This window comes from Lampris incognitus, chromosome 11 (assembly GCF_029633865.1).
Source record: "Lampris incognitus isolate fLamInc1 chromosome 11, fLamInc1.hap2, whole genome shotgun sequence".
Taxonomy (NCBI): domain Eukaryota; kingdom Metazoa; phylum Chordata; class Actinopteri; order Lampriformes; family Lampridae; genus Lampris; species Lampris incognitus.
The window spans coordinates 29005355-29031564 of NC_079221.1; the positions used below are offsets into that span (position 1 = coordinate 29005355).

A 26210-nucleotide genomic window follows, 5' to 3' on the forward strand; every position below is an offset into this window, starting at 1 on the left:
CTAGCGCATCCTTCACCTACAGCGCCTATTTCCATAACCACGGATGCATCGGACTATGCTGTTGGTGCGGTTCACGAACAGTGGGTGGGGGGGGCTTGGCAGCCTTTGGCCTTTTTCAGTCGCCAGCTTACACCCCGAGAGCGCAAGTATAGTACTTTTGACAGGGAACTCCTCGGTCTCTGGCTCGCTGTCCGGCATTTCCGTTTCCTGCTAGAGGGCCGCGAGTTTACTGCGTACGTGGACCACAAGCCCCTCACGTTTGCCATGTCCAAGACGGCCGAGCCATGGTCCGCTCGCCAGCAGCGACAACTCTCCTACATTTCGGAATTCACTACCGACATCCAGCACGTCGCTGGTAAGTCTAACCAGGTAGCTGACTGCCTCTCTAGGGCAGTGATTGGAGCGGTCCACCTAGGCCTTGACTATGCACAGATGGCCGTTGACCAGGCCACGGACCCGAGCATCCTCCGTCTCCGGGCCTCCGACACGGGGCTCCGCCTGCAGGACGTTCCTTTCAGCGACACAGGTGTCACCCTCCTGTGTGACGTCTCCACAGGACAGCCCAGGCCCATCGTCCCGCACAGCTGGAGACGCCCCGTATTTGAAGCTGTACACGGCCTCTCTCATCCAGGCGGTAAGCCATCCGTGCGCCTGACCTCTGCTAAGTTTGTGTGGGAGGGACTTAAGAGAGACGTGAAAGCGTGGGCCGACTCGTGTGTTGCCTGTCAGCGGGCTAAGATACACCGCCACATTAAGGCGCCCCTGGAACGCTTCGCAGTGCCGGAGAGACGATTTGACCATGTCCACGTCGACCTGGTTGGTCCCCTACCCCCCTCCCATGGGTTCACCTACCTCTTCACTGTGGTGGACAGGACTACGCGCTGGCCTGAAGCTGTTCCCCTGGCATCCACGACGTCTGCTGATGTGGCCCGGGCTTTTATTGGGTCGTGGGTCTCACGTTTCGGTACGCCTTCCGACCTTTCATCTGACCGCGGGCCACAGTTTACCTCAGAGCTATGGAGTGCTGTGGGTGAGGCTCTGGGCGTCAAGCTTCATCGCACTACCGCCTACCACCCTCAGGCGAACGGCCTATGTGAGCGCTTCCACCGGTCCATGAAGGCTGCGCTTCGGGCTACTCTCAAGGACTGCAACTGGGTCGACAAGCTCCCATGGGTCATGCTGGGCCTGCGGACCGCCCCGAAGGAAGACCTACAAGCCTCCTCTGCGGAGCTGGTGTACGGCACGCCGCTGCGAGTCCCAGGCGATTTCATGCCCAATGCAACGCGTCCCTGGTCAGCTGTGGACCAACGAGCCTCCTTGCTGGACGGGGTCAGAGCTTTCACACCCGTCCCTACCGCCCAACACGGCGCGCCGGTGTCCCAGGTGCCCCCAGGTCTGCAGTCAGCGGACTACGTGTTCATCCGTCACGACGCACACCGCCCCCCTCTGCAACCCCCTTATGACGGCCCCTTCCGCGTCCTGGAACGGGGAACTAAGCACCTGGTGGTGGATTTTGGGGGCACGGCCGAGCATGTTTCAGTGGACCGAGTTAAACCCGCACACCTGGACTTGACGCAGCCGTTGGAGTTAGCCCAACCTCCTCGTCGCGGTCGTCCCCCGGCTCCGCCTCCTCCCCCCGTGGAGGCCCGAGCTGCCTCTTCTGCTCCTCAGGCCGACCTCCACAGGCCCGCGTCAATGCCTCCCAGAGACACTCCGGCCCCTGTTATCCGGAGCCGCCGCGGACGGCCTGTTGTCCCCCCGCGCCTGCCTGACTTCGATTACTAGGGCGAATTCTGGGGGGGCTCATGTGGTGGACACGTATTGGGGACAGAATTCAACCCAGGAACTAAGGGTTAAGTCATGGTTGCCCTGGCAGGTTAACGCAGGGTTAAGTTATGGTTGTCCAGCCAGTTTTCTGATTATTCTGGCCACCTCCGCTCAGTCGAGCTGTGGGTTTTGTTTGTCTCGCTGATTTACCGTGGATTAAAGAAAGTTGCCTACACGGCTAAAGTGTGAACCTACGGTCTTCTCCGTTCCTTCGGCTCTACAAAACTACTAATAAGACACGGTAGCCCCTAGCTAACGGGTCTGACCCTTTAGCCGAGGGATTCGATACGGGGTGTACTGCACCACAAGGCGACATCACTAACCGCTCGGCTAAACGGTCAGACCCGTTAGCTAGAGGCTAACGTGTCTTATTAGTAGTTTACAGTCGTCAGCCTCTCCCGGAAGCGCGCCCTCGCGCTTTGTTATTCCCGCGCTCCGAAGAGACTTCTGAAGATCTGCACACTTCCGGATCCCACCGCTGCCACCAATGTAACCGGTTATTTTCTTGTCCGGTGCGGGATTCGATACGGGGTGTACTGCACCACAAGGCGACATCACTAACCGCTCGGCTAAAGGGTCAGATCCGTTAGCTAGGGGCTAACGTGTCTTATTAGTAGTTTACACTATGTAAATACCCATTGCATGGGAATATGGCTTTGCACCTATCTGCTATCTTTATGTCCCAGCATACATATAACATCATATAACAAACATATAATAGCAAATATTGGACGTTTCATTTTAATGGAAAATAGGTTTATTGAACATCTTTATGGAAAATCTCGTCCACACTACATAACGTAACACGGTGATCAACCAGTAGATGAACTTCCGCCTAAAAGTATGCTTTTGTGCTTTTCGAAAAACATATCCTGATATAAACAATTGCAAGTCGAATATAAAAGGTGACCCTGCGCATGTATTGTACGATGTAGCTAAAAAGAGTACTCTATTAAACCTGATTTTGCCTGCAATATTACACTCTGCTAACTACAGCGAGAGAGGAATGTCAGGAATGCGAGCTGTCGCGATTGCGATGACGTCATCCGGACACATTTTGGTAGCCATTTTTGTTGATTTTTCTTTCTTTTCTTTTTTCCCCTTTTTTGTATTACCTGCAAAAATGATTTTGTTTCTCTTATAAACTGCTCATTAGCAACTTAATAGCTCTTTTATTTAAACCGCATTTCTTTTCAATAGTGCCACTTTGCAAAGGGGAAAATAAAAACGGACTGAAGCCGTACAACAGCAGGGACGCTCACATTTAGTTTCAGTAGTTGTTTTCGTGGTATTGGCAAAAGACTGATACTAATAGCAGGTTGAATACATCATTGTCAATAATGGGGGGGGGGGATCCTGCAGCAAAGGAAGCAATCTATTACACGCTCACAAGAAAATACAACGTTATAAGATACATATAGATACAGATACATAAAGGACAATAAAACTACAACAATACAAATGACATTCGGTGGCATAATTGGGGAGTTATGTTGGAGACACTGCCCACTACAGTTAAATTGTTTGATTAAGCCTGTGGTTGTCTTAGCCTGCAATGTTAAGGAAGTCGATCAGATTGGTCTGACAGAGAGAGAATTAGTGACCAGGGTGATATAATAATAATAATAATAATAGCAATAATAATAAATGAAACTTATATAGCGCTTTTCTAATACTCAAAATCGCTTTACAATAAACGGGGTGAAACAAGACAACAGATAAACATAACACAGACATACAGGGGTGGATGGGAAGGGGGGCTACGAGAGGAAGAAGCGGCAGCCACAAACGACGCCAGCAGCACTCTCCGACTTGGACGGATACAAAAGGGAAAGAAAAACAAACATCATAAATCACATAAATCACAGATGAAGTCTGAAGAGGTGAGTCCTGATTAATGACTTAAATGTGGGCAGATCGCAGCAGTGTCTGATGTGCTTGGGGAGGGAGTTGAGGGGGGGAGCAAGTCGAGTGCTCGGTCCTTAGTCTGTCTAAGATTAGGGGTGGATGAGAGGACGGGGGGGGGCACGAGAAGGCAGTGGAGAAGAGGTGTGTCTTGAGACGGTATTGGAAGAGTGGGAGGGATTCTGAGTCTCTAATGATTTGGGGGAGTGAGTTCCAGAGCCAGGGAGCTGCCCTGGAGAAGGATCGGTCACCAAAGCCACGGAGGTTGGACCTGGGGGTAGAGAGAAGGGAGGCTGAGGTGGATCTGAGGGACCGAGAGGGTTGGTAGGGAGAGAGGACGGTGAGGTATAGAGGAGCCAGTTTGTGAAGGGCTTTATAAGTAAAAACTATGATTTTGTAATTGATCTGGTGGGAGAAGGGTAGCCAGTGGAGGTATTTTAGGACTGGGGTGATGTGGTGCCAGGATTTGGTGAAAGTTAAAAGTCAGGCGGAAGTGTTCTGGACCAATTGGAGTCTTGATAGAGCTAGCACTGGTGCCATAGAGGAGTGAGTTGCAGTAATCAAGGCGGGAGGAGATGAAGGCATGGATCAGTATCTCAGCAGCAGGGCGTGTGAGAGGGTCTTATTTTCGCAGTGTTGCAAAGGTGGTAGAAGGAGGATTTGACCATTTGGCGAATATGTGGCTCAAGGCAGAGGGTGAGATCAAGGATCACACCAAGGTTGCGTGCCTGGGAGGAAGGGGAGACAGTAGTGCGATCGATGGTGAGTGTGAGGTTGTTGATTTGGCTGAGAGTGGACTTGGAGCCAATGAAGAGGAGTTCAGATTTGTCACTGTTGAGTTTGAGGAAGTTTTGCTGCATCCAGACTTTAATTGCAGACACAGGAGTCGATGTGAGAGAGGGGTGGATTGTGAGGGGATTTGGAGCTGAGGTACACTACCGTTCAAAAGTTTGGGATCACCCAAACAATTTTGTGTTTTCCATGAAAAGTCACACTTATTCACCACCATATGTTGTGAAATGAATAGAAAATAGAGTCAAGACATTGACAAGGTTAGAAATAATGATTTGTATTTGAAATAAGATTTTTTTTACATCAAACTTTGCTTTCGTCAAAGAATCCTCCATTTGCAGCAATTACAGCATTGCAGACCTTTGGCATTCTAGCTGTTAATTTGTTGAGGTAATCTGGAGAAATTGCACCCCACGCTTCCAGAAGCAGCTCCCACAAGTTGGATTGGTTGGATGGGCACTTCTTTGAGCAGATTGAGTTTCTGGAGCATCACATTTGTGGGGTCAATTAAACGCTCAAAATGGCCAGAAAAAGAGAACTTTCATCTGAAACTCGACAGTCTATTCTTGTTCTTAGAAATGAAGGCTATTCCATGCGAGAAATTGCTAAGAAATTGAAGATTTCCTACACCGGTGTGTACTACTCCCTTCAGAGGACAGCACAAACAGGCTCTAACCAGAGTAGAAAAAGAAGTGGGAGGCCGCGTTGCACAACTGAGCAAGAAGATAAGTACATTAGAGTCTCTAGTTTGAGAAACAGACGCCTCACAGGTCCCCAACTGGCATCTTCATTAAATAGTACCTGTTAGAGCCTGTTTGTGCTGTCCTCTGAAGGGAGTAGTACACACCGGTGTAGGAAATCTTCAATTTCTTAGCAATTTCTCGCATGGAATAGCCTTCATTTCTAAGAACAAGAATAGACTGTCGAGTTTCAGATGAAAGTTCTCTTTTTCTGGCCATTTTGAGCGTTTAATTGACCCCACAAATGTGATGCTCCAGAAACTCAATCTGCTCAAAGAAGTGCCCATCCAACCAATCCAACTTGTGGGAGCTGCTTCTGGAAGCGTGGGGTGCAATTTCTCCAGATTACCTCAACAAATTAACAGCTAGAATGCCAAAGGTCTGCAATGCTGTAATTGCTGCAAATGGAGGATTCTTTGACGAAAGCAAAGTTTGATGTAAAAAAAATCTTATTTCAAATACAAATCATTATTTCTAACCTTGTCAATGTCTTGACTCTATTTTCTATTCATTTCACAACATATGGTGGTGAATAAGTGTGACTTTTCATGGAAAACACAAAATTGTTTGGGTGATCCCAAACTTTTGAACGGTAGTGTATATCTGGGTGTCATCAGCATAACAGTGGAAGTCCAGGTTGAAATGGCGGAGAATCTGACCAAGAGGGAGGATGTAGATGATGAAAAAGAGTGGGTTGAGTACAGAACCTTGAGGAACACCTTGTGTGACTGTGGATGGAACAGAGGAGTGGTTGTGAAGTGAGGTTGGAATCATTAATAATGGTGGAAAAATAGGCAGACTTGGCGGCGGTGAGGGCATCTTTGTAGGCGGAGAGGTGGAGGTTGTGAGCTTCTTGATGTACAGTGAGAGATATTTTCTTGACGAGTCGTTCCAGTTGGCGGGCAGTCTGTTTCATTGTGCGGAGCTCAGGTGTGAACCAGGGTGCAGAGGTGTTAAAGGAGACTGTTTTTGTTTTGAGAGGGGCCAGTGTGTTGAGGGAGGCAGACAGAGTGGCGTTGACGTGATTGGTGAGATCATCAGGTGAGGAAGAGGCTGGTTCCAGGGGGAGAGCAATGGAGAGCAGATCAGAGAGTTGGAGGGGGTCGATAGATTTAGTATTGCGGAATGTTATTTCTCTGAGGAGGTGTGGTCGAGGAGTTGGGGATGGAATAGTGAACTGGATGAGATTATGGTCTGACAGAGGAAATGGGGATGAATGAATGTTGTGTACCGGTAGATTGACAGAGCAGACCAGGTCAAGGATATGGCCTTTGACATGGGTGTGGAAAGTGACGTGCTGGGTGAGGTTGAACTTGTCCAACGGAGTGATGAATTCTTATGCAAACTTACAGGTGGGTAAATCAATGTGGATGTTAAAATCACCAAGCAGTAGTAAGCGTGAGGAAAGAGATGAGGCTATTGTGAGGAGTTCAGAGAGGTCAGACAGGAAAGCTGGATTTGGTGTGGGTGGACGGTAGATGAGAATGACGGCCATTGAGCAGGTTTTAAAGGCAAGGAATTCAAATGATGAGACGGTGGGTGTAATGAATGAAAGGTCACGTGTTTAACTTGACCTACTCACGGGTGTACGTGCAGTGCGTGTGACGTATACAGGAAGTTGGAAGCGCATGTTATGAAGGTTGTATGTCGGATGAACGCTAGTAAAAGCTACACAGTTAAGAACCTACGAAGTCGGCTCGTTCTTGAATTATTCTTATGTCAGTAAGACAAGGCGTCTACGGACATTACATGGTGTCAGAATAGTCTGTGTATCGGAACACGAGCGGTCATGCCGAAGTTTAATCCGCCGAGTGAATTCAAGTTTGACTGCCCCGTTGAATGGCCGGAGTGGAAACAACGGTTTTCGCGCTTCAGGCTCGCGACAAAGCTGGATAAAGACGACGGGGAGATTCAAGTGAGTTCGCTGATTTATGCAATGGGCAGCGAGGCTGAAAAGATATTCAGCTCGTTTGACTTCGCGGCGGAGGGTGATAAAGTGGACTATGATATCGTACTGGAAAAGTTCGATGACTACTTTATTCCCCGCCGTAACATCATACATGAGAGGGCGTGCTTCTATCAACGTAGCCAGCAGCCAGGAGAGACAGCGGAGATGTACATCCGGACATTGTATGAGCTGTCTGAACACTGTGAGTTTGGGGACAAGAGGGATGAACATATCAGAGATCGTCTGGTAGTGGGCATAAAAGATAAGGTGCTCTCCCGTCAGTTCCAGCTCACAGCGGACCTTACTCTGGTGAAAGTCATTGAACAAGTGCGCCAGGCGGAAGCAATAACAAAGCAGCTCAGCCTCCAAGCTAACCAACCAGAGGCCCAGCTGGCTAACGTCAATGTTGTCCGACGGCGGGACGGACGCCAAAACAAAAAGGGCGGACAGCGTCATGGTGGCAGCAGACCTGCAACCAACAAAGTAGATGAATGCGGGAGGTGCGGCAAGACGCAACACACCGATGAGCGGAAGTGTCCTGCAACGAACAGTAAGTGCAACAAGTGTCATAAAAAGGGACATTGGGAGCGTGTGTCACTCTAAAGCGGTGAGAGAAGTCACTGAAGAGGTTAAACAGCTGTACTTTCTGGGAGAAGTTGGCAAAGAGAGCAGTCAGGAAGATTGGACTGTTAGTTTAACAATAAGTGATGTACCAATAACCTTTAAAATTGACACGGGGGCTGACGCTACTGTTATCAACCAAGGGACATTTAAAAAGCTGAAGCCAAACATAAAACTGGGACCTCCTGACACATGCTTCATAAGCCCAGGTGGAAACATCAGCTGCATAGGACAGTTTCAAGCCACAACCAACTACAAGGAGAAACAATACTCCTTTCCAGTGTATGTGATCAAGGGGAGAGGCAGCTGTCTGCTGAGTCGTCCAGAGGCAGTGGAGATGGGTCTAGTGAAGCGGATGAATGAGGTCAGTGGAGTTTTCGGTTCAAGTGGACTGCTGAAAACAGACCCAGTGAAAATAGCTCTGGTGGAGGGTGCCCAGCCATACGCGGTGCATACAGCCAGACGGATACCACTGCCACTTGTACCACTGGTTAAGAAAGAACTGCAGCGCATGGAAAATGAGGGCATTATTGAAAAAGTGACTCAGCCCACAGAATGGTGCGCCGCTATGGTGCCGGTGCTGAAACCGAACAAGAAAGAGGTTCGCTGCTGCGCTGACCTCAGGAGGCTGAATCGAGTGGTGAAACGTGAGAAATACGTGCTGCCCACTATGGAGGAAATAATGCCAAGGCTCGCAGGGTCAAAGTTCTTCACAACGTTGGATGCAGCAAGTGGGTTTTACCAGATCCCCTTGCATGAAGACAGCAGGGGGCTCACCACTTTCATCACCCCATTTGGGAGGTATGCTTTCTGCCGCCTTCCATTTGGTATAACGAGTGCTCCAGAGATTTTCCAGAGAAAGATGGCGGAAACTCTGACCGGGCTAGAGGGCACAGAGGTGTACATGGATGACATCCTTATACATGGAGAGACTGAGGAAATCCATGACCGGCGCCTAGCAGAGGCGCTGGGGGTCATTGAAACAGCAGGTCTCAAACTGAACCAAGCGAAATGCAAGTTCAAACAGAAACAAGTCCGCTTCCTTGGTCACATCATCGACGAGGCAGGCATCAGACCTGACCCGGACAAAGTGGCCGGAATAGAGAACTTTCCTCAGCCCCAGAACGTGACGGAACTCAAGAGGTTCCTCGGGATGGTGAACTATTTGGCAAAATACGTCCCAGAGCTGTCCACTGTAGGTCAGCCGCTTTATGGACTGCTTAAAGCAACGACAGAGTGGCTGTGGGGACCTGCACAGAACACAGCATTCCAAGACCTTAAAGCAGCACTCGCCACCGCCCCGGTACTCACCTTTTATGACGTCACTAAGGCTACGGTGGTGTCAGCAGATGCCAGCAGCTACGGGCTGGGAGGCGTTCTGCTCCAGCAGCACGGGGAACACTGGAAGCCCGTGGCCTACTGCTCCCGACGGCTGAGTGACGCAGAGACAAGGTACGCACAGATCGAGAAAGAGTGCTTAGCCAGCGTCTGGGCATGTGAAAGGTTCGAGAAGTACTTGTTTGGGCTTGACAATTTCAGACTTGTCACCGATCATAAACCACTAGTGCCTCTCATGAACAGCAAAGACTTGGATAATGTGCCCATTAGGTGCCAGAGACTGTTAATGAGGCTGATGCGTTTCAATGCAGTGGCTGAATACGCACCAGGCAAAACTTTAGCTGTGGCTGATGCACTCTCCAGAGGCCCAGAGCAGTGCTACGGAGATGGTGCTTCTCATGATGATGTTGCAGCGCACATTGATGCCATCGTGTGCCAGGTGCCTGCCACACCTCAAAGGATGCAGGAGATAAAACAGAGCACGGATGTGGATCTGCAGCTCCAGACAGTGTTGGGCTTCATCAGACACGGCTGGCCTGAGTATGTCGATAAAGTGCCAGAGACAGTCAGAGACTTTTATCAGGTGAGAGGGGAGTTATCTGCGGTAGATGGTTTAGTCATCAGAGGCAGTCGTATCGTCATTCCCACAGAGATGAGGGAGGTGATCTTAGACAGAATACACGACGGGCACCAGGGGATAGTTAAGTGCAGAGAGAGAGCTAGCCAGTCAGTGTGGTGGCCCAAAATGACAGAGCACATTACAACAAAGATACAGCAATGTCAATTCTGCAGAGAACACAAGAACACACAGAGAAAAGAGCCTTTAATGTCAAGTGAGCTCCCATCCAGACCATGGCAGAAAGTTGGCATAGACCTGTGTGAGTACAAAAAGCAAAACTACTTGATAGTGTCTGACTATTATTCCAGGGTTTTGGAGATCCTAAATCTACCAACAACTACTAGCAGTCAGGTTGTAGCTAGGCTGAAGGCTACATTTGCACGTTTTGGTATCCCTGAAATTGTAGTTAGTGATAATGGGCCACAGCTAGTTTCAGAAGAGATGAGGAGGTTCAGTGAGGATTATGATTTCATCCATGTGACTTCAAGCCCACACTACCCCCAGAGTAATGGACAGGCAGAGAGGGCTGTTCAGATAGCCAAAAGCATATTAAGGCAGGAAGACCCTCTCCTCGCCCTGTTGACATACAGAGCTACACCCTCTTCTTCCACTGGAGCCAGTCCAGCGGAATTGCTCATGGGTAGGAGACTCAGAACCACCTTACCCACATTGCAGCATAACCTGAAACCGGCCTGGCCTAAAGAGGAACTGATCAAAACCGCTGACGCCGCAGCCAAATCGAGGCAGGCTTTCTACTACAACCGCAGGAACGGCGTGCGGACACTGCGCCCACTGAACTCGGGTGACGCAGTACTCACCAAACTTGATGGACAGAAAACATGGACAATGCCAGCAGTTGTTCACAGTCAGAGCTCCACTCCCAGATCCTACATAGTGGAGACAGCTCAAGGTGAACATTACAGAAGGAACAGGCGCCACCTGTTGGCCACACCCAAAACACTCACCTTTGTCAGCAGGGATCCTGACCATGTCACTCCAGGGGAGAATGGAAACACGGATGAGTCCCGAGCAGCAGAAATGCCAACTTCCACACCATATGTTACTCGCTCTGGCAGGGTGAGCAAGCCAGCAATCCGGATGGATTTGTGAGGCATATGGACTTGTGTACTGTGGGGGATTTTTTATTTTTTTTGTGAAAAGGGGGGTGATATACAGGTTAGAAAATCATCTTAGAGGGGGAGATGTAATGAATGAAAGGTCACGTGTTTAACTTGACCTACTCACGGGTGTACGTGCAGTGCGTGTGACGTATACAGGAAGCGCATGTTATGAAGGTTGTATGTCGGATGAACGCTAGTAAAAGCTACACAGTTAAGAACCTACGAAGTCGGCTCGTTCTTGAATTATTCTTATGTCAGTAAGACAAGGCGTCTACGGACATTACAGTGGGGAGTGAGAGCTCAGTGGTCCTGAAATTCCGATTAAATAAAACAGCAAGACCACCTCCACGATGGGAGGGACGGGGTCTGCAGATGTAGCCAAAACCGGGGGGGGGGGTGCTTCGTTGAGGGAGAAAAAGTCGCCAGGTTGTTGCCAGGTTTCAGTGAGCAGGAGAAAGTCAAATGAATTATCAATGATTATTTCATGTAGGATAAGGGCTTTGTTATTTAGTGATCGGGTGTTAAGGAGGGCATGGTTTATCGAATGAGAGGGCAACATAGTGGGGTCATGCTGGAGAGGTCTGAAGTTGTCCAGGTTAGCAGTGCGGGGAGGTGCAGTGGAGGGGGGGAGGCGGTGGGAACATAGGGTTTGGATGTGGGATACCGTATTGGGATTAGTGGAAGGATGTAGATGGCGGGAGTGTCTGGGGCCGCGAAGAAGATAACAGCGGCAGCGGAGGATGCAAGCAGACAGAGCGAAGGTGTGTGCAATAGAGGATAGCCGGTAGTTTTTGTTGAGGGACAAGAGTTCATCGGGAGAGTAGTGTAAGGGGAGAGGAAGAGGGAAGCTAATCAGGGGAGAAAATAAAAAGGGAAACCAGGGTATTCTATGTAGTTGTAATAAGGGGGGTAACGTAAGTAAAAACCGAGGAGGGCAGAGTATTGGTTCCATGAGGCGGGTAGGTTATTAACATTGGAAGCGTAGGAGGGATAGTACAGAGCACGGATGGGATGGGGCTAGCTACTCACGATATGAAGGGGAGTGCCGCCAGGGATGGTGATGTCCAGATTATGCTAGTCCCAATTGATGATGGTCCAAAGAGGGATAGTGTCCACTGCCGATAGAAATTAAAATAAATAATTCAGCGGGGATTGGGGGGCGGAGCCAGATCCGCAAGCTAGCGTGCAGAGCCAGGAGGTCAGAGCTCACGTAAAGCTAACGTTAACCGAGTGGTGGTTAGCCAGTTAGCTAGTTAGGCGGCTAGAACGGAGAGCCGGAAAAAAAAAAACAATAACGGGGACAGTGAGGGGAAAGACGACGGTGGGAGAAGCGGCAACCACACACGACGCCTGCAATACTCTCCGACTTAAACAACAAACAGACATACAAAAGACGAGGAAGACAAAAAAAGAAAACAGTAAATCTAGCCGACAACAGACGAGCAGTGGCATGATACTCTGGGCTTCATGTACAAGTTGCAATAAAGTCTGTTGAGATGCCAAAGGTCGCGTTTGATAGTTATACACTAATTTAGCCTCGGCAAAATGACAAGTTGATTGGATAATATCCCATCACCTAAGCTCAATGGTGTCACCATATCCCATCACTTAAAAGCCCAATGATGTCACCATATAGGTAGAAACAATTTTTTAGCCAACGCTTTTTACACAAACCCAGAATTCGACCTCTGCATTTAACCCAGTTCCAGCTACTAGGAGCAGCAGCAGGCAGTCATTTCTCCAGTGCCTTGGTCATCAACCATGGCAGGAGTATGCCACTAACATGAACGTATTCTGGTGTGGGAGGAAACCAGAGATAACCCACACAACCATAACATGCAAACTGTGTACAGATAGGCCCGAGTGGATTTGAACCCAAGACCTTCCTACTGTAAGGTAACAGTGTTGACTGCTGAGCTACCGTGCCATCCAGGCTGTTCCAGGTCTAAAACCTCCCTGATTGTATGATATGATAACAGGTGAAGGTAATTAACTACATGACGGAATGCAAAACTATCAGTTCTTGTGATGGAAGAACACCATTTAGAAAATCACAGAGGTAGAGACATGGTTGAGTCTTGGAGAGGTAGAAGCTGAAGACATCTATTTCTTCATAGCACTCCACAACATGTGAAGCAAGGGCTAACCACACACTGGTCGAGTGCATTGCTCAGAAGAGCACCTACCCACTCAATCTGAGAAATGCTACCTGAGAAATGCTAAGAGGTATTCACCACAAACCTTGTTTCACAGATCTTGGAAATATGCGTGTGTTGCTTTACAATTAAAAAAAATCAAACAAATATAAGTTGCTGGGGGTTAGCAGGCTGTCAAAAATGGCTGACATTACTCATCACACTAAAATTGTTTCTCAAAATCAAAGCTGGCCTGTCCAATAGGCACATCAGGTGCTGTCCCAGCCTCCCTGGTATAATGCACACACACACACACACACACACACACACACACACACACACACACACACACACACACACACTTGTTTGCATTTACCTGTAGAAACTGAATTTTTTTCTCTCCTGGGGAAGACCCCAGAGCCCCAAGGGGGGGTCCCCCCCCACCACCACCACACACACACACACACACACACACACACACACACACACACACACACACACACACACACACACACACACACAGCATCACAGCTACACAAAATCCAGTGGGGCCCCTGAAAGGTAAAGGCCCACAAAGTAAAGGGACAACTCTAGGTTTGAAGATTAAGATGATTATGATTAGCTTTCCCACTAATTTGGACCTCATGGGGAATCACAAGAGAAAATGTTCCTTAGAAGACCCAGGAGACATTTTAAAACTGGACTCTGCCTGCTTTTACAGTGCAACTCAGCCAAACGCTCTGTTACACGTGTGTTATTTGAGGAGGAGTGGACAAGCCTGGTTACAGTTAAGGTAAACAGAACTCCGTTATCTCCACCTGATAAGCATAAGGACGGTGGATGGCTGAGCGTTGATGACGTTGGGCAGGACCGGCAGAAACGGCTCCTAGAAACAGACCGTAGATTGTTTACTTCTTGTCCCGATGTTTGTGCATTTGATTATAAAGCTCTTTTTAACTCGGTACGTAAAGCGTTAAACACCTACCAGCCTGATGCTGTGCGTGTTGTAGCCCCGCAGTAGGCGTTCAGCCCTCCTTACGTGTAAGTCTAACATTATGGGAAAACATGTTTAAGTCCTTTTTCAGCTTCAAACCGCAGAAACAGCTCTTCCCAACCTCCACTTCCTCTTTTGTGGAGCAGATGTTGCAACTTCCTTCTGGGATCTTGAGAAAGCTCCGCGTGTTTCACATCCATTGAGCAATGACTTGGATTGTGGTACTTCAGTTTGCTCATGGAGAACTTCTCTCAGCGCCTGGTGTTGTGTTTATTTGTCTTTCTAAGCACCAATAAAATCACACATGCCCTGAGCCCACACCCTCTTTGAAAAAGGGTACTTGTTATTTTACCCATTTCTCGATGTAAAGCTACATTATGTGGCTGTTATTGCGCTATTGCCCCCATTACTCCATTATTGTCGGCAGCGAGACGTGGCGTTTACGTTGTAATATAGCTCCCCCCTGTGGATAAATGGTATAACAACAAGACCAGTTTATTTCAGGTCTCAGACGTGAAAGATTCAAAAAATGTCTTGGAAGAAATCAGGCCGTTTTGACACAATGATTTCCTCCCCAAAATTTATTGTATCAAAAATGATGCACATTTCATACATTTCGGTTATCTTATGGAGTGTTTCACTTAATTTTGATACAATGATAAAATGTGTATTTAAAATGCACAATATGGTCAGATGGAGGAGACAATGACAGGGAAGTCCCATTTCTTATTGTTGACATACTGAACTGAGACAATAACCAAAAACCCAAATCCACACATACACACACACACACACACACACACACACACACACACACACACATATATATATATATATATATATATATATGCACTCATCAGCTGCCAACTTGCCAACTTGATGAGTGCGTGATGCACGAAACAGGCTTGTACTGCTATGAATTAAAGTTTTTTTCCTACATTTATCTTAATATTCCGCTCCTCATTTGTTGAGCACTTTTATCAACACCATTGACGGTTTCCGGGGGAAAAAAACGTTTTATATATATATATATATATATATATATATATATATATATATATATATATATATATGGTTCAATTCAACTTTAGAGCGCCCCTTATGACCAATCATTGCTCTTTTGGGGGGGGGGGCTCCAAGGTCATCGGGGAGTCCCTCGCGCCCCAGACTCCTCATAATTCACACCGAGTGCCGTTTTGCTATATGATCACAACATATTGAACAGTTTGCATGCGTTTCAACAATCAGAAGGTTCAAAAACCGGTCTCGTAACCAGTCAGTTGCAAGACAAAGCAATTTCGGCTTATACTTATTTGTTTTGTGGGAATAACACCTAAAGAACTGTCTGCAGTACTAATGCAGGAAAGATGCAGGATGAATGCTAAAGTGGTACTTCCAGAATGGCGACCATAGTCTGGAGTTGTCACACTGGATTGTTACATGAAGGTGGGCTTCCACAGTGGCTACTCTAGGTGCCATCCTGCCATCAATACATCATCAGTGACAAAACTTACTTGAGTGATGAAAAATGCCATTCACCAAATCAAGCAGAGGGTCAGCAAATACTATTCTGTTTAGTGAGGAAATAGTCAGTTTTTCTTCTGGGTTTGAGGAGGACGTAGAGGCAGACAGACAGCACACTCAGGACACAGGACAAGACCATGATGGCTGCCACTAACCATATAAACGTTGAGTCTAAGGAGAGACAATGGCAGTGATGTTAGTTCAAAGGACATATGATGTACTCATATTATTTCAAACTCATTCTGATTAAAGATTACTCCAATCTCTGTCATTAATAAACACTGATTCTGACTATGATGTCCTCATCACTGATATCCTGAATGGCTATAGTGTATTGTTCTAATGCTGTCTCTCACTGTCACGTGTACACACGTATAAGCATGCATGCACATGTATACACTCATGTGTGAGTGCACTATGTATGATACACATATGTATCTGTACAAACACACACACACACACACAAATGTGTATACACAGAAACAAGCATACATATCTATATACATACGCTCACACACATTCACATGTACACCACCTGTGTAAACATGTTCATAGGCACACATATACACACATGTACAAATGCAAACACACACTTATCACATTGCATTTACACTCACTAAGAAACTGTATATATGTGTGTGTTTGCTCATGTGTGCAAATGTAAAAACACAGGGAAACACACACACACACACACACACACACACACACACATTCAGAGGTGCAGCCTATAGTGACAACTCACCCTCTAGTCTAAGCTGTCCAAGAACATCCTGTTCGCCTCCCTGGTTCTGGGTGACACATTTCCACTCCGCTCTGGAGTCCACCTCACTCAGCTCCATAACAACCAGCATCAACTCAACTTGGCAGCTTCCTGGCGTCCTAGTTACCCTGACAACAGAGACAACCGAGATAGTTTGATGAGACGGGGTGATTGAGATAAGTCCACCAAAAAACATTAGCATCAGACTAGCCATGACAAATACAAGGGGACAAAACAAAAAAAAACAAAAACAGAACCACAGCATCATCTCAGGATGGCTCTGTGAAAGCTGTCACAATGAGATAGTAAAGACTGTTTGATAAGTTAGCAACTGGCGTTGGAGTGATAGAACCTGTAATACTTTATGCTGTCTTTTGCATTATCAGTTTTACATCACTCCACAGAATTACCAGAGGCTGCCCGTTCCCAACATTTAGGGGCTAAATGCATTGCTCAAATTGTTGGCCTTGATTTTCCCCCAGCTCTTTCTCCCTACCTCTCTACCATAAAAACTAGTAAACTCTCTTTTTTTGGGAGACCCCCCCCCCTTTTTTCTCCCCAATTGTACTTGGCCAATGACCCCACTCTTCCATGCCGTCTCGGTCGCTGCTCCCACCCCTCTGCCAATCTGGGGAGGGCTGCAGACTACCACATGCCTCCTCCGATACATGTGGAGTCGCCAGCCGCTTCTTTTCACCTGACAGTGAGGAGTTTCGCCAGGGGGACGTAGCACATGGGAGGATCACGCTATTCCCCCCAGTTCCCCCTCCCCCCTGAACAAGCGCTCCAACGAACCAGAGGAGGCGCTAGTGCAGCGACCAGGACACACACCCACATCCAGCTTCCCACCCACCCACAGACACGGCCAATTGTGTCTGTAGGGACGCCTGACCAAGCCGGAGGTAACATGGGGATTCAAACCGGCGAGCCCTGTGTTGTTAGGCAATGGTACTACACTACCCAGACGCCCCAACAAACTGTTTTCAAAGGACGACTAAAACGTGGAGGGGAATATTCATCGGTAAATTATTGACGTACCTTTTTCGACCCTGTAAGGCCCGCCCAATTAGGTAAGAGGACTCCACTGATTGGCCGTTCACCAGCCACATGATAGCCGTGGAGTTGGCCATTTGGCATTCAGTGAACACCTTGCAAAGCAACTTCAGGACTGAGCCTAAATGAGGACAGTTAAAGGTTGAAGGTTATATGGTTGTCTTCACAAGCCTAATTAGCTATATGTGTATTGTACATTGTATTTTGTATTGTACATTACAAGAATTCAGATCGACACCCACCATGAGTACTTTCAAATATGGTACCATTCAACGGAAAGACAATCACAGGGGGCAGAAATGTGCGAGCTAAAAAGAAAAGAAAAAGTTTTTAGCCAACACACATTTTGGACTCACTAAATCATTTGTGTTTGTGCTAAATAGAGGTTTGTCACAGAGCATTAGGAGAGTGGTTAGCAGTGGTCATGAGGATACCTCATCATTTTGGAGGGGAGACAAAACAACAAAACAAGATCAAATACTGCAACGTTATCACCCATTCCTACTGAAAGGACAAAGTACCATGTTGCAACCACAGAACCATCATTTTAGTAGGTCACTCCTCTATGAAATGACCTTAATCTTCATTTCAGGATAACATTTGGACAAAATTCTGCCACTGCACTGTTATGGGGTATTTTCTGTGTATCTGCCAGGAAGGAAGTGACCACTCTCCATTCTACTGTGGGATTCTGAAGCTTAAATAACAATAAAACGATTTTCAAAAAGTAACGAATACTCAATAAAAAGGCTAAGAAGAAAGATGATCTAATGTAAGTGTTGCTAATTCAAATGAACATCCAAAATCAAGTATTTCCATTTAATATTGCCTGATTAGAATCTCTCAGTGTCTAAATATGATCATGTTTTCTAAAAGGTAATTCTGTAAAAAAAAAATTCACATTACTGACGTGACCTCAATGATAATCCAGGGTAAACTTTATCTCAATGTCAGCTATTGCTTTATTTTGATTAGCATAAACCATTTTCATAAATCTGGGCTATCTCATATCACTCGAGTTTTAGAATGTGTTTTGACAACTTCAAACAAAATAATCTGGAATTCAAACTATTGCAATCACGTTATTTCACAGATTATTCTCAATCACTTTTTTATAGTAGAGCACAATTCACTTACTGTCAGCAGCATTACCACTAGTCCTTCCATTTAGGATGGGGTCAAATGTAATGGAAAGGTCACTTGCTGGCCTAGGGGTCGGGTTCAGAGGTTCTGGAACAGGGAGAACATGACACATACACACACACACACACACACACACACACACACACACACACACACACACACACACACACACACACACACCTGTCAATATATATATATATATATATTTTTTTTTTTTTTCTAATTTTTTTTTTTTCCCCAATTGTATCCGGCCAATGCTCCACTCTTCTGAGCCGTGCCGGTCGCTGCTCCACCACCTCTGCCGATCCGGGGAGGGCTGCAGACTACCACATGCCTCCTCCGATATATGTGGAGTCACCAGCCGCTTCTTTTCACCTGATAGTGAGGAGTTTCGCCAGGGGGACATAGTGCGTGGGAGGATGACACTATTCCCCCCAGTTCCCCCTCCCCCCTGAACAGGCGCCCGGCCAACCAGAGGAGGCGCTAGTGCAGCAACCCGGACACATACCCACATCCGGCTTCCCACCTGCAGACACGGCCAATTGTGTCTGTAGGGATGCCTGACCAAGCCGGAGGTAACACGGGGATTTGAACCGACAATCCCCTTGTTGGTAGGCAGCGGAATAGACTGCTACACTACCCGGACACCCACATCTGTCAACATTTTAACCTTGGAAACAAGTTCATTGTCAGGAGTCAATCACACTGGTTCGAGAGTGGGTCTGGTCTACCTCTCACTGACAGATATCTTAAAAAGACGGGCTTGTCAAAAAGGGGTACGGACTAATTACAGCTTTGGAGACTAATCCAAGTGGGCTGTACAGTTGGAATGTGACAAAGTAGAAGTGTATACAACAATGGCAGCAGAGATAAAGCCATAAATCCTATAACATGTAGTGATTGTCACACCACCGCCTATCTCATGTGTGTCTTTGTTCTCTATGATATAGCTTCTCTGACTCAACTAATGCCACTATTCACCATAACCATTGTCATTATTGCTGCTTGTGACTGTTACTTAATACTTTGCCCTGATTGATCAGTCTCCAAGCTGGAGCACCTGGTGGAACCCCGCACAAACATGGGGAGAACATGCAAACTCCTCACAGAAAGGACCAGGGATGGCCTGCTGTTCAAACCCTGGACCTTCTTGCCATGAGGCAACAGTGCTAACCACTGGGCCACCGTGCTCCAAAGGTAAGGTAAAGGAGATCAACTTGCATGCATGATTGAGCTGGCTTTCTGGGCTCAGAAATATATTTCATTTAATGAATTATGTATGCATTGACACTAGACAATATGACTAATAGTGGTGCTCTGACCCACCTTGGACGTGGAGTTGGACGGTCCTTTTAACTTTGTACTGCTGGTTGTTGATGCGGACTCGGACCTGGCAGGTGTAGAGGCCTTGATGGGATCGCTTGACATCCAGGATCAGCAGGTCATCTCTGTCTCTGTAGTAGGAGCCAGTGCCAAGTTGTAGGGCCATTGGGCTGGGCTCCTGTTAGACAGTAAATTATATTGATGAGTAGAGCTCAAGTATCTACGAACACTAAGGGCACACATGGTAGTAGGCACACACACACACACACACACACACACACACACACACACACACACACACACACACACACACACACACACACACACACACACACACACACACACACACACACACATACACATAGGCACAAATATGCACTCCAGTTGAGGTGATCTACGAATGCCTTCTCTATTCTTTCCACCTACCTTATACCAGTCTATTTGGTCTGTCTGGTTGAAGCGGCCAAGTGACGGACACTTGATGGTCATGCTGTGGCCCAGTGTGGTGGAGACTGTATAGGAAAGTTTATCCATATCCACTGAACCGGACTCATAGACTCTCAGAGTTATGCTCCCTGCTATGCAGTAGGTGTCATTTCTGGAGAAGTGAAGAGGGGGAGCAGACATGATAAAACATGAGGGAGAGAGGTGGGGCAGTTAGAAAAAGGACTGTAATTAAATCAAAGAGCCCACAAGCTCTCACGACAGCAAATATCCAAGTGCCCTTTAGCAAGACATTAAATCTCCATGAGGTCTAGGGGGCACTTTTGCATACATGACCCTTTGTTCTGCCCATCACCCTTTGGAGAGTGGTAAGTGGCATTTTATCAATTTCTCCACAGCTTTTATGATTACTTTAATTGTTTTGAGGTTAGATGTTCTTATAAACTCCCTGAGCTTATATTCATCTCTCATAGCTATGCCTTTTTTTCTATTCTCCTCTTTTTACATGTCATATTTTAGTTATTTTCAATCACTTCAGTGCTTTCTTTTCTCTCCAAGCAAATAAATGGATGCCTGAACTAAAACTTTGCCGCGAGAGTTGTTACCCAGCATCGCAGGATTCCAAACCTTGTTGCTTCGAAAGGAAAAGAAACAAGTTTTGCGGTCACCTGAAGAAGCAGGTGTATTCTCCTGTGTCCGAGGCCTGAGCAGGGAGGAGCCACAGCTGCTCGCCACGCTGCTGGACCCGCCCCTCCTCTGCATAGGTCACATCCCCCAACCAATTGCTCTTGGCGATGAGGTACTTCGCCGTCGGTGAGGCGAGGCTGCGTCTTTGAAGAACTCGATGAAAGCTGGGGAAGGCGAGAATCACTGCCTCTCCTTCCACTCTGAACAGCTCCACCTCCTCCTGCACCTGAAAACAGCCATCTGTGAGGATGACACGGGCCACAAATGTTAATGCCAGGAACAAACATGTGTCGTAAGCTTTCCATTCCACTATACCTTTCCCTTACGTGCACAGAATGATAGAATGAGGGTGGTGATGGTATTAGGGTAATGTATGTATATCCTCTTTTAGGGCTTTTAGGACAGGAACTTTATTTCACAGATTACCAAACAGTCGACTCCATAGTAGTCACACGGCTAGAGTCACATATGTGGGTCCTCAAACTGCCAAGTCACATAGGCCATACGCTGCAAAATACCGCTGACTGCAGCATCAGTCGCTGCCTGATTGCTCATCAGATTTCTCCAACAGTATACACAATATACTTGCCTTTCATAGGTAGAGGAGGTAGCGGGGGTCTTGCCTTCACACCGCCCAGGGTAACCAAAGCCACCATTAACGCCAAGGGAATCATGGTACTCTGAAGGGTGGGGGGGGGGAATTAGTAAATACCCCAAAATACAAAATCTAGTGATGAGAAGCCAACAGCCTTGACCCTTCTTAAATCCCACATGAATATGACCTGAATTCGGTATGTCCATGGAGTATGCTAGTCTGACCAGTCAGTGGAGTCAAATGAATTAGGATCGAGGTGTCGGAGCAAGAAGCCACGTATTTTATTCTTCCACTGATTTACACTGGAAGAAGAGAAAGAATGTGTACAGGGAAACAAAAACAAAACCCCCAAGAAATGCTCTTGTGTGGACATGCTGAAAATTTGCTGGGATTCAAGCCAGTAAAAGACACTGCTATTCATGCCGATGGAGAATAAAAATAACTCAAGTAAAACAATAACACAAGTACGTGTGGTGCAGAAATGAGATCTTTCAGGAGGTTTAGAGAGTATTATTAATTTGAATGCAACTCCGGAATAAGCTAAAGATTTAAGATTTGGAGCAAAGTCCATCTCCAGCTGGCATTAGCTAGAAAAAGTTTGAGAGAGAAGAGATTTAAAAAGAAGAATAAGTAAAGGGGAAAAGGAGAACCATAAATACCACTATACCACTGCAAAAAAAACAAATAGAATAAAATTGAAAAGCTCTGTAAGATACACAGAATAAAATATTTCAAAACATATCAATAAACGACAAATTCATCAGGCAATTCCTCATTCATCAGGTAACAAAAACTGATTTTTGTCGTACCTTAGAAAGAACTCCCTCTGGCCAATATTTCCAAGCTTCAGACCTGAAGTTAGTCTGTTTAGTCTGTCATGGCAGCTCTTAAGTATATATATATATATATATATATATATATATATATATATATATATATATATATATATATATATATATATATATATATATATGAATATCAAACATGTGATGTCTTGAGTTTCAGCATCAAAGGTTGGTCACTCCCATCCACGCCCCCACAGGCAGCGTGTTTGTCACCAGTCTTTTGCTTAATTTAGTTACTGGGGTTTGCCCATGGCATTGGCTAAGCCTTGAGCTATCACTTATTTATTTCTTATTTCTTTTTCAAATCCAATTTTTGTCTGGATAGGTCCTTTAGATGTCAAGAATGTGACTGGAAATCACTGCTGATCTTTCGAGCCTCTTGAAAAACTAGCAAGTAAATTTTCCCAATTATCCATCTGTCATGTCTGAGAAATTTTGCAGCATCCTTATAAAAGTACAATTTTTCATGGAAACAACCAGCTCCTTCATTTCTAGTTGGGAGATCTGGTGTGGTAGGAAGGACCTTCTGATTAGGGACGATCCATCTGCCCACACATCAGTGCACACATATGAGTGAGGTATTTTTTTCCGTATGAAATCTTTTGTTGGCTCAAGGCATGAATCATCAGAGGTTATCCCCATTCATGACATGTGTGGGAATGCCACAGCTGTAAATGAATATTCATACACATGACTCACCATATTTCTGCCATATGCCATGGCTGATGTTAAAATGAAATCTTAGCCAGTGAATATTTTGTTACAGCTCCAAATAATTAATACAAACAAAGTCTTATCAATTGATCGAGGCCACTTTTTTTTTTGCTGAATAAACGTTTTTAATAAACTTTTTGATCATTTCCAATGATATACAATATTCTACAGTTTATTTTTAATCAGTATCTGTCAAAAGGCCTTGTAATAAAACACATGACTATCTCACAGCAGCCCTCACATATGAATCCAAAGCATCCTACCATATGAATCCAATGAGAGATTAACAAGACAAGATTAACATTTCAAAAATACTAACACATCCATATCCATCCATCCATCCATTCATCCATCTGTATGTCTAGATAGATAGGATTGATAGATACATAGCGATAAAGAGGAGTATGGACAGACAGACAGACAGACAGACAGACAAGACAAGACAGACAGAAAGACCGATAGATAGATAGATAGATAGATAGATAGATAGATAGATAGATAGATAGATAGATAGATAGATAGATAGATAGATAGATAGATAGATAAGAATAATAATGATAAATCAATATTATATAATGCTTTTCTAACACTCAAAGTCGCTTTACCATAAACAGGGTGAAACAAGACAACAGATAAACATAACACAAACATACGAGGGTAGATTGGAAGGGGGGCTACGAGAGGGAGAAGCGGCAGCCACACACAACACCAGCAGTACTGTCTGACTTAAACACATACAAAAGGGCAAGAAAAACAAAAACAACAGCACTGTAGACATTGATTTTCTGTAGGGGTTTACTCTATATAGCCTATTCTGATAGACAGACAGGCAAACAAACAGATAGATAGATAGATAGATAGATAGATAGATAGATAGATAGATAGATAGATAGATAGATAGATAGATAGATAGATAGATAGATAGATAGATAGATAGATAGATAGATAGATTCATTCATTCATTATGTATCTATTCCACTCATGGTAATGCACAGCTCCAGACAGAAACAAGCAATTCATAATCAAACACAAATCAATTTACACATTCCATGATGAAAAGGAGCAGGGAGAAGAAAATTCTTATTTCACCTGCCCCTTTCTCAAATCTAAATAAACAACAGAATAGATGGTCTGTCAGTAAGTTACTCAATAACTCACAGCAACATGAGAAATGAAAAAGAATCAAAAAGCCATACACAATTATTCACCATCAACTGAAAACCCATTACCTGACAACTCCATATTGTCTAATTATTCTTTCTATCTTTTAGAAAGATAGATAGATAGATAGATAGATAGATAGATAGATAGATAGATAGATAGATAGATAGATAGATAGATAGATAGATAGATAGATAGATAGATAGATAGATAGATACACAAACAGACAGAGACAGATAGCTAGACAGACAGACAGACAGACAGACAGACAGACAGACAGACAGACAGACAGACAGACAGACAGACAGACAGACAGACAGATAGATAGATAGATAGATAGATAGATAGATAGATAGATAGATAGATAGATAGATAGATAGATACACAAACAGACAGAGACAGATAGCTAGACAGACAGACAGACAGACAGACAGACAGACAGACAGACAGACAGATAGATAGATAGATAGATAGATAGATAGATAAACACAAACACACAAATAAAGAACAGCAGTCTCCTCACCATGACACAGGTGACCACGATGGTGTTGTTGGTATAACGGTGATGACAGCCAGAGGTAGTGACAGTGGAGACCTCTCTGCATGTGATCACTTCCTGTCACCGTGTGTGACTGACACAGAGGGGGAACCTGACTCGCTTTTGAAGCTTCCAACCCCTCTCAGATGGAAATTTCTCATGTTTCCCAATTAATTGTCCAGCTCAGATTCTTGTCCTGTTAGGTCACTTCTCACCAGCACACACATGCAGTTACAGACATACACGGCAACACAAACACACAGACACATACACAAACACACAGACACAGTAACCAAAACATCCATCACAAATCAGCAGTCATGCCACTGATCACTTGCATAAACCTCTTGTCCATATTTTGCGACAAGAATAAAGAAGGTGAGCATCTTTACAATGGTTACAATAAGATAAGATACTTTGTCATTGTGCGCACACAACGAAATTACATTTGGTGACTCTCAGACCAGCTGCACTAGACAAGGTAATAATCTTAGTTTTGCACTCTATAAAGTCAATGACAATTAAAAAAAAGAGGTGTGTGTGTGTATGTGTGTGCGTGCACGCGTGTATGCATGATACTCTTTGTGTAGGGAAATTCTGTTTTTGCTTGCTGTCACCACAGGATGGTCAGAGATCAGGTCAACTGAAGGACACTTGCTCAAGGACACTTCAACAAGGTGGATTCTTGCAATAGCAGCCATTTCAACCAGGACCAGCTGATGGGCGGTCTCCCCACTCGCAGCACCACGTAAATACATTCCAGAGTTTAGAAATACGTGGTTCAAAACAGGGACTTGATGTTCACACCCAGTAAGGCATGACACTGGCACGGGGGGGGGGGGTCAATCTATCATTGCAGACGTGACCACAGCAGCAATGCAATTAGATAAATTATATTAAAAAAGCGAGGATTCAAACTATCAGCAACAGCATTTATTGAGATCATACATAGAGTGAATGACTTACGACAGCATAGCAGCTGCTGTGGTGGTGGAAACTGCGGCGGCAACTTGATCTGTTTTGCTGGCCCACAGACATAACCTGCAGCTTGCGTCAATAGCACACATCAATACTGCATGTTTGTTTTAGCACAAGAGCACATGAATGTACACACAAACATGATGACTAAATACCAGAAATACCAGAAAAAAAAAACAGTCACAAGGGTTCATGCCAAGAGTTCACAATGCAGAGACACCTTTTTTTTTCTTCTTCTTTTTTTTTACGGCATGCCATCCCGAAGAAGGAAGCAGACATTTATATTGTCAGAAAACACGAGGAATTATATCTGACTGGTGGGGGAGATAAGAGAGTGTAATACTGCATACCAATTTGTCTGCATTGATGACCATCCAGTGGAGGATGGTCATCCATGCATCTGTA

The 26210-nt window shown here is 45.5% G+C and overlaps 2 protein-coding genes across 4 annotated transcripts in view; both read right to left on the reverse strand.

The window, feature by feature from the left end:
* The window catches only part of LOC130121054 (interleukin-1 receptor type 1-like), an 86642-nt gene extending 72388 nt beyond the window's left edge, over positions 1-14254 (reverse strand). For both annotated transcript variants that reach the window (XM_056289892.1, XM_056289891.1), the window contains exon 1: positions 14032-14254. The gene's annotated coding sequence lies outside the window, so the exon portion shown is untranslated. The remainder of the gene's footprint in view (positions 1-14031) is intronic.
* A 326-nt stretch (positions 14255-14580) lies between these two features.
* On the reverse strand, positions 14581-24908 carry LOC130120980 (interleukin-1 receptor type 2). Of its 2 annotated transcripts, XM_056289807.1 has the most exons (10): positions 24813-24908; positions 21564-21654; positions 20956-21214; positions 20270-20441; positions 19847-20021; positions 18515-18607; positions 17620-17685; positions 17363-17498; positions 16307-16452; positions 14581-15735 (listed from the first exon to the last, which is right to left on the reverse strand). In XM_056289807.1, the coding sequence occupies exons 1-10, from the start codon at positions 24813-24815 to the stop codon at positions 15596-15598; spliced, it is 1281 nt and encodes a 426-aa protein (XP_056145782.1). In that variant the 5' UTR covers positions 24816-24908; the 3' UTR covers positions 14581-15595. The 2 variants fall into 2 exon arrangements, with proteins under 2 accessions (XP_056145782.1, XP_056145783.1); XM_056289808.1 differs by lacking the exon at positions 21564-21654 and having other exon boundaries at positions 24813-24902.
* Positions 24909-26210: the final 1302 nt, after the last annotated feature.

Coding starts and splice junctions, on each gene's coding strand:
- LOC130120980 (XM_056289807.1), bottom strand. Junction 20,022..20,269: donor ACCAAATAGACTGGTATAAG/GTAGGTGGAAAG, acceptor ACTGTCTAACAG/GAGCCCAGCCCAATGGCCCT. Junction 17,686..18,514: donor TAGTGGTAATGCTGCTGACA/GTAAGTGAATTG, acceptor TTTTCTTTTTAG/CTCGCACATTTCTGCCCCCT.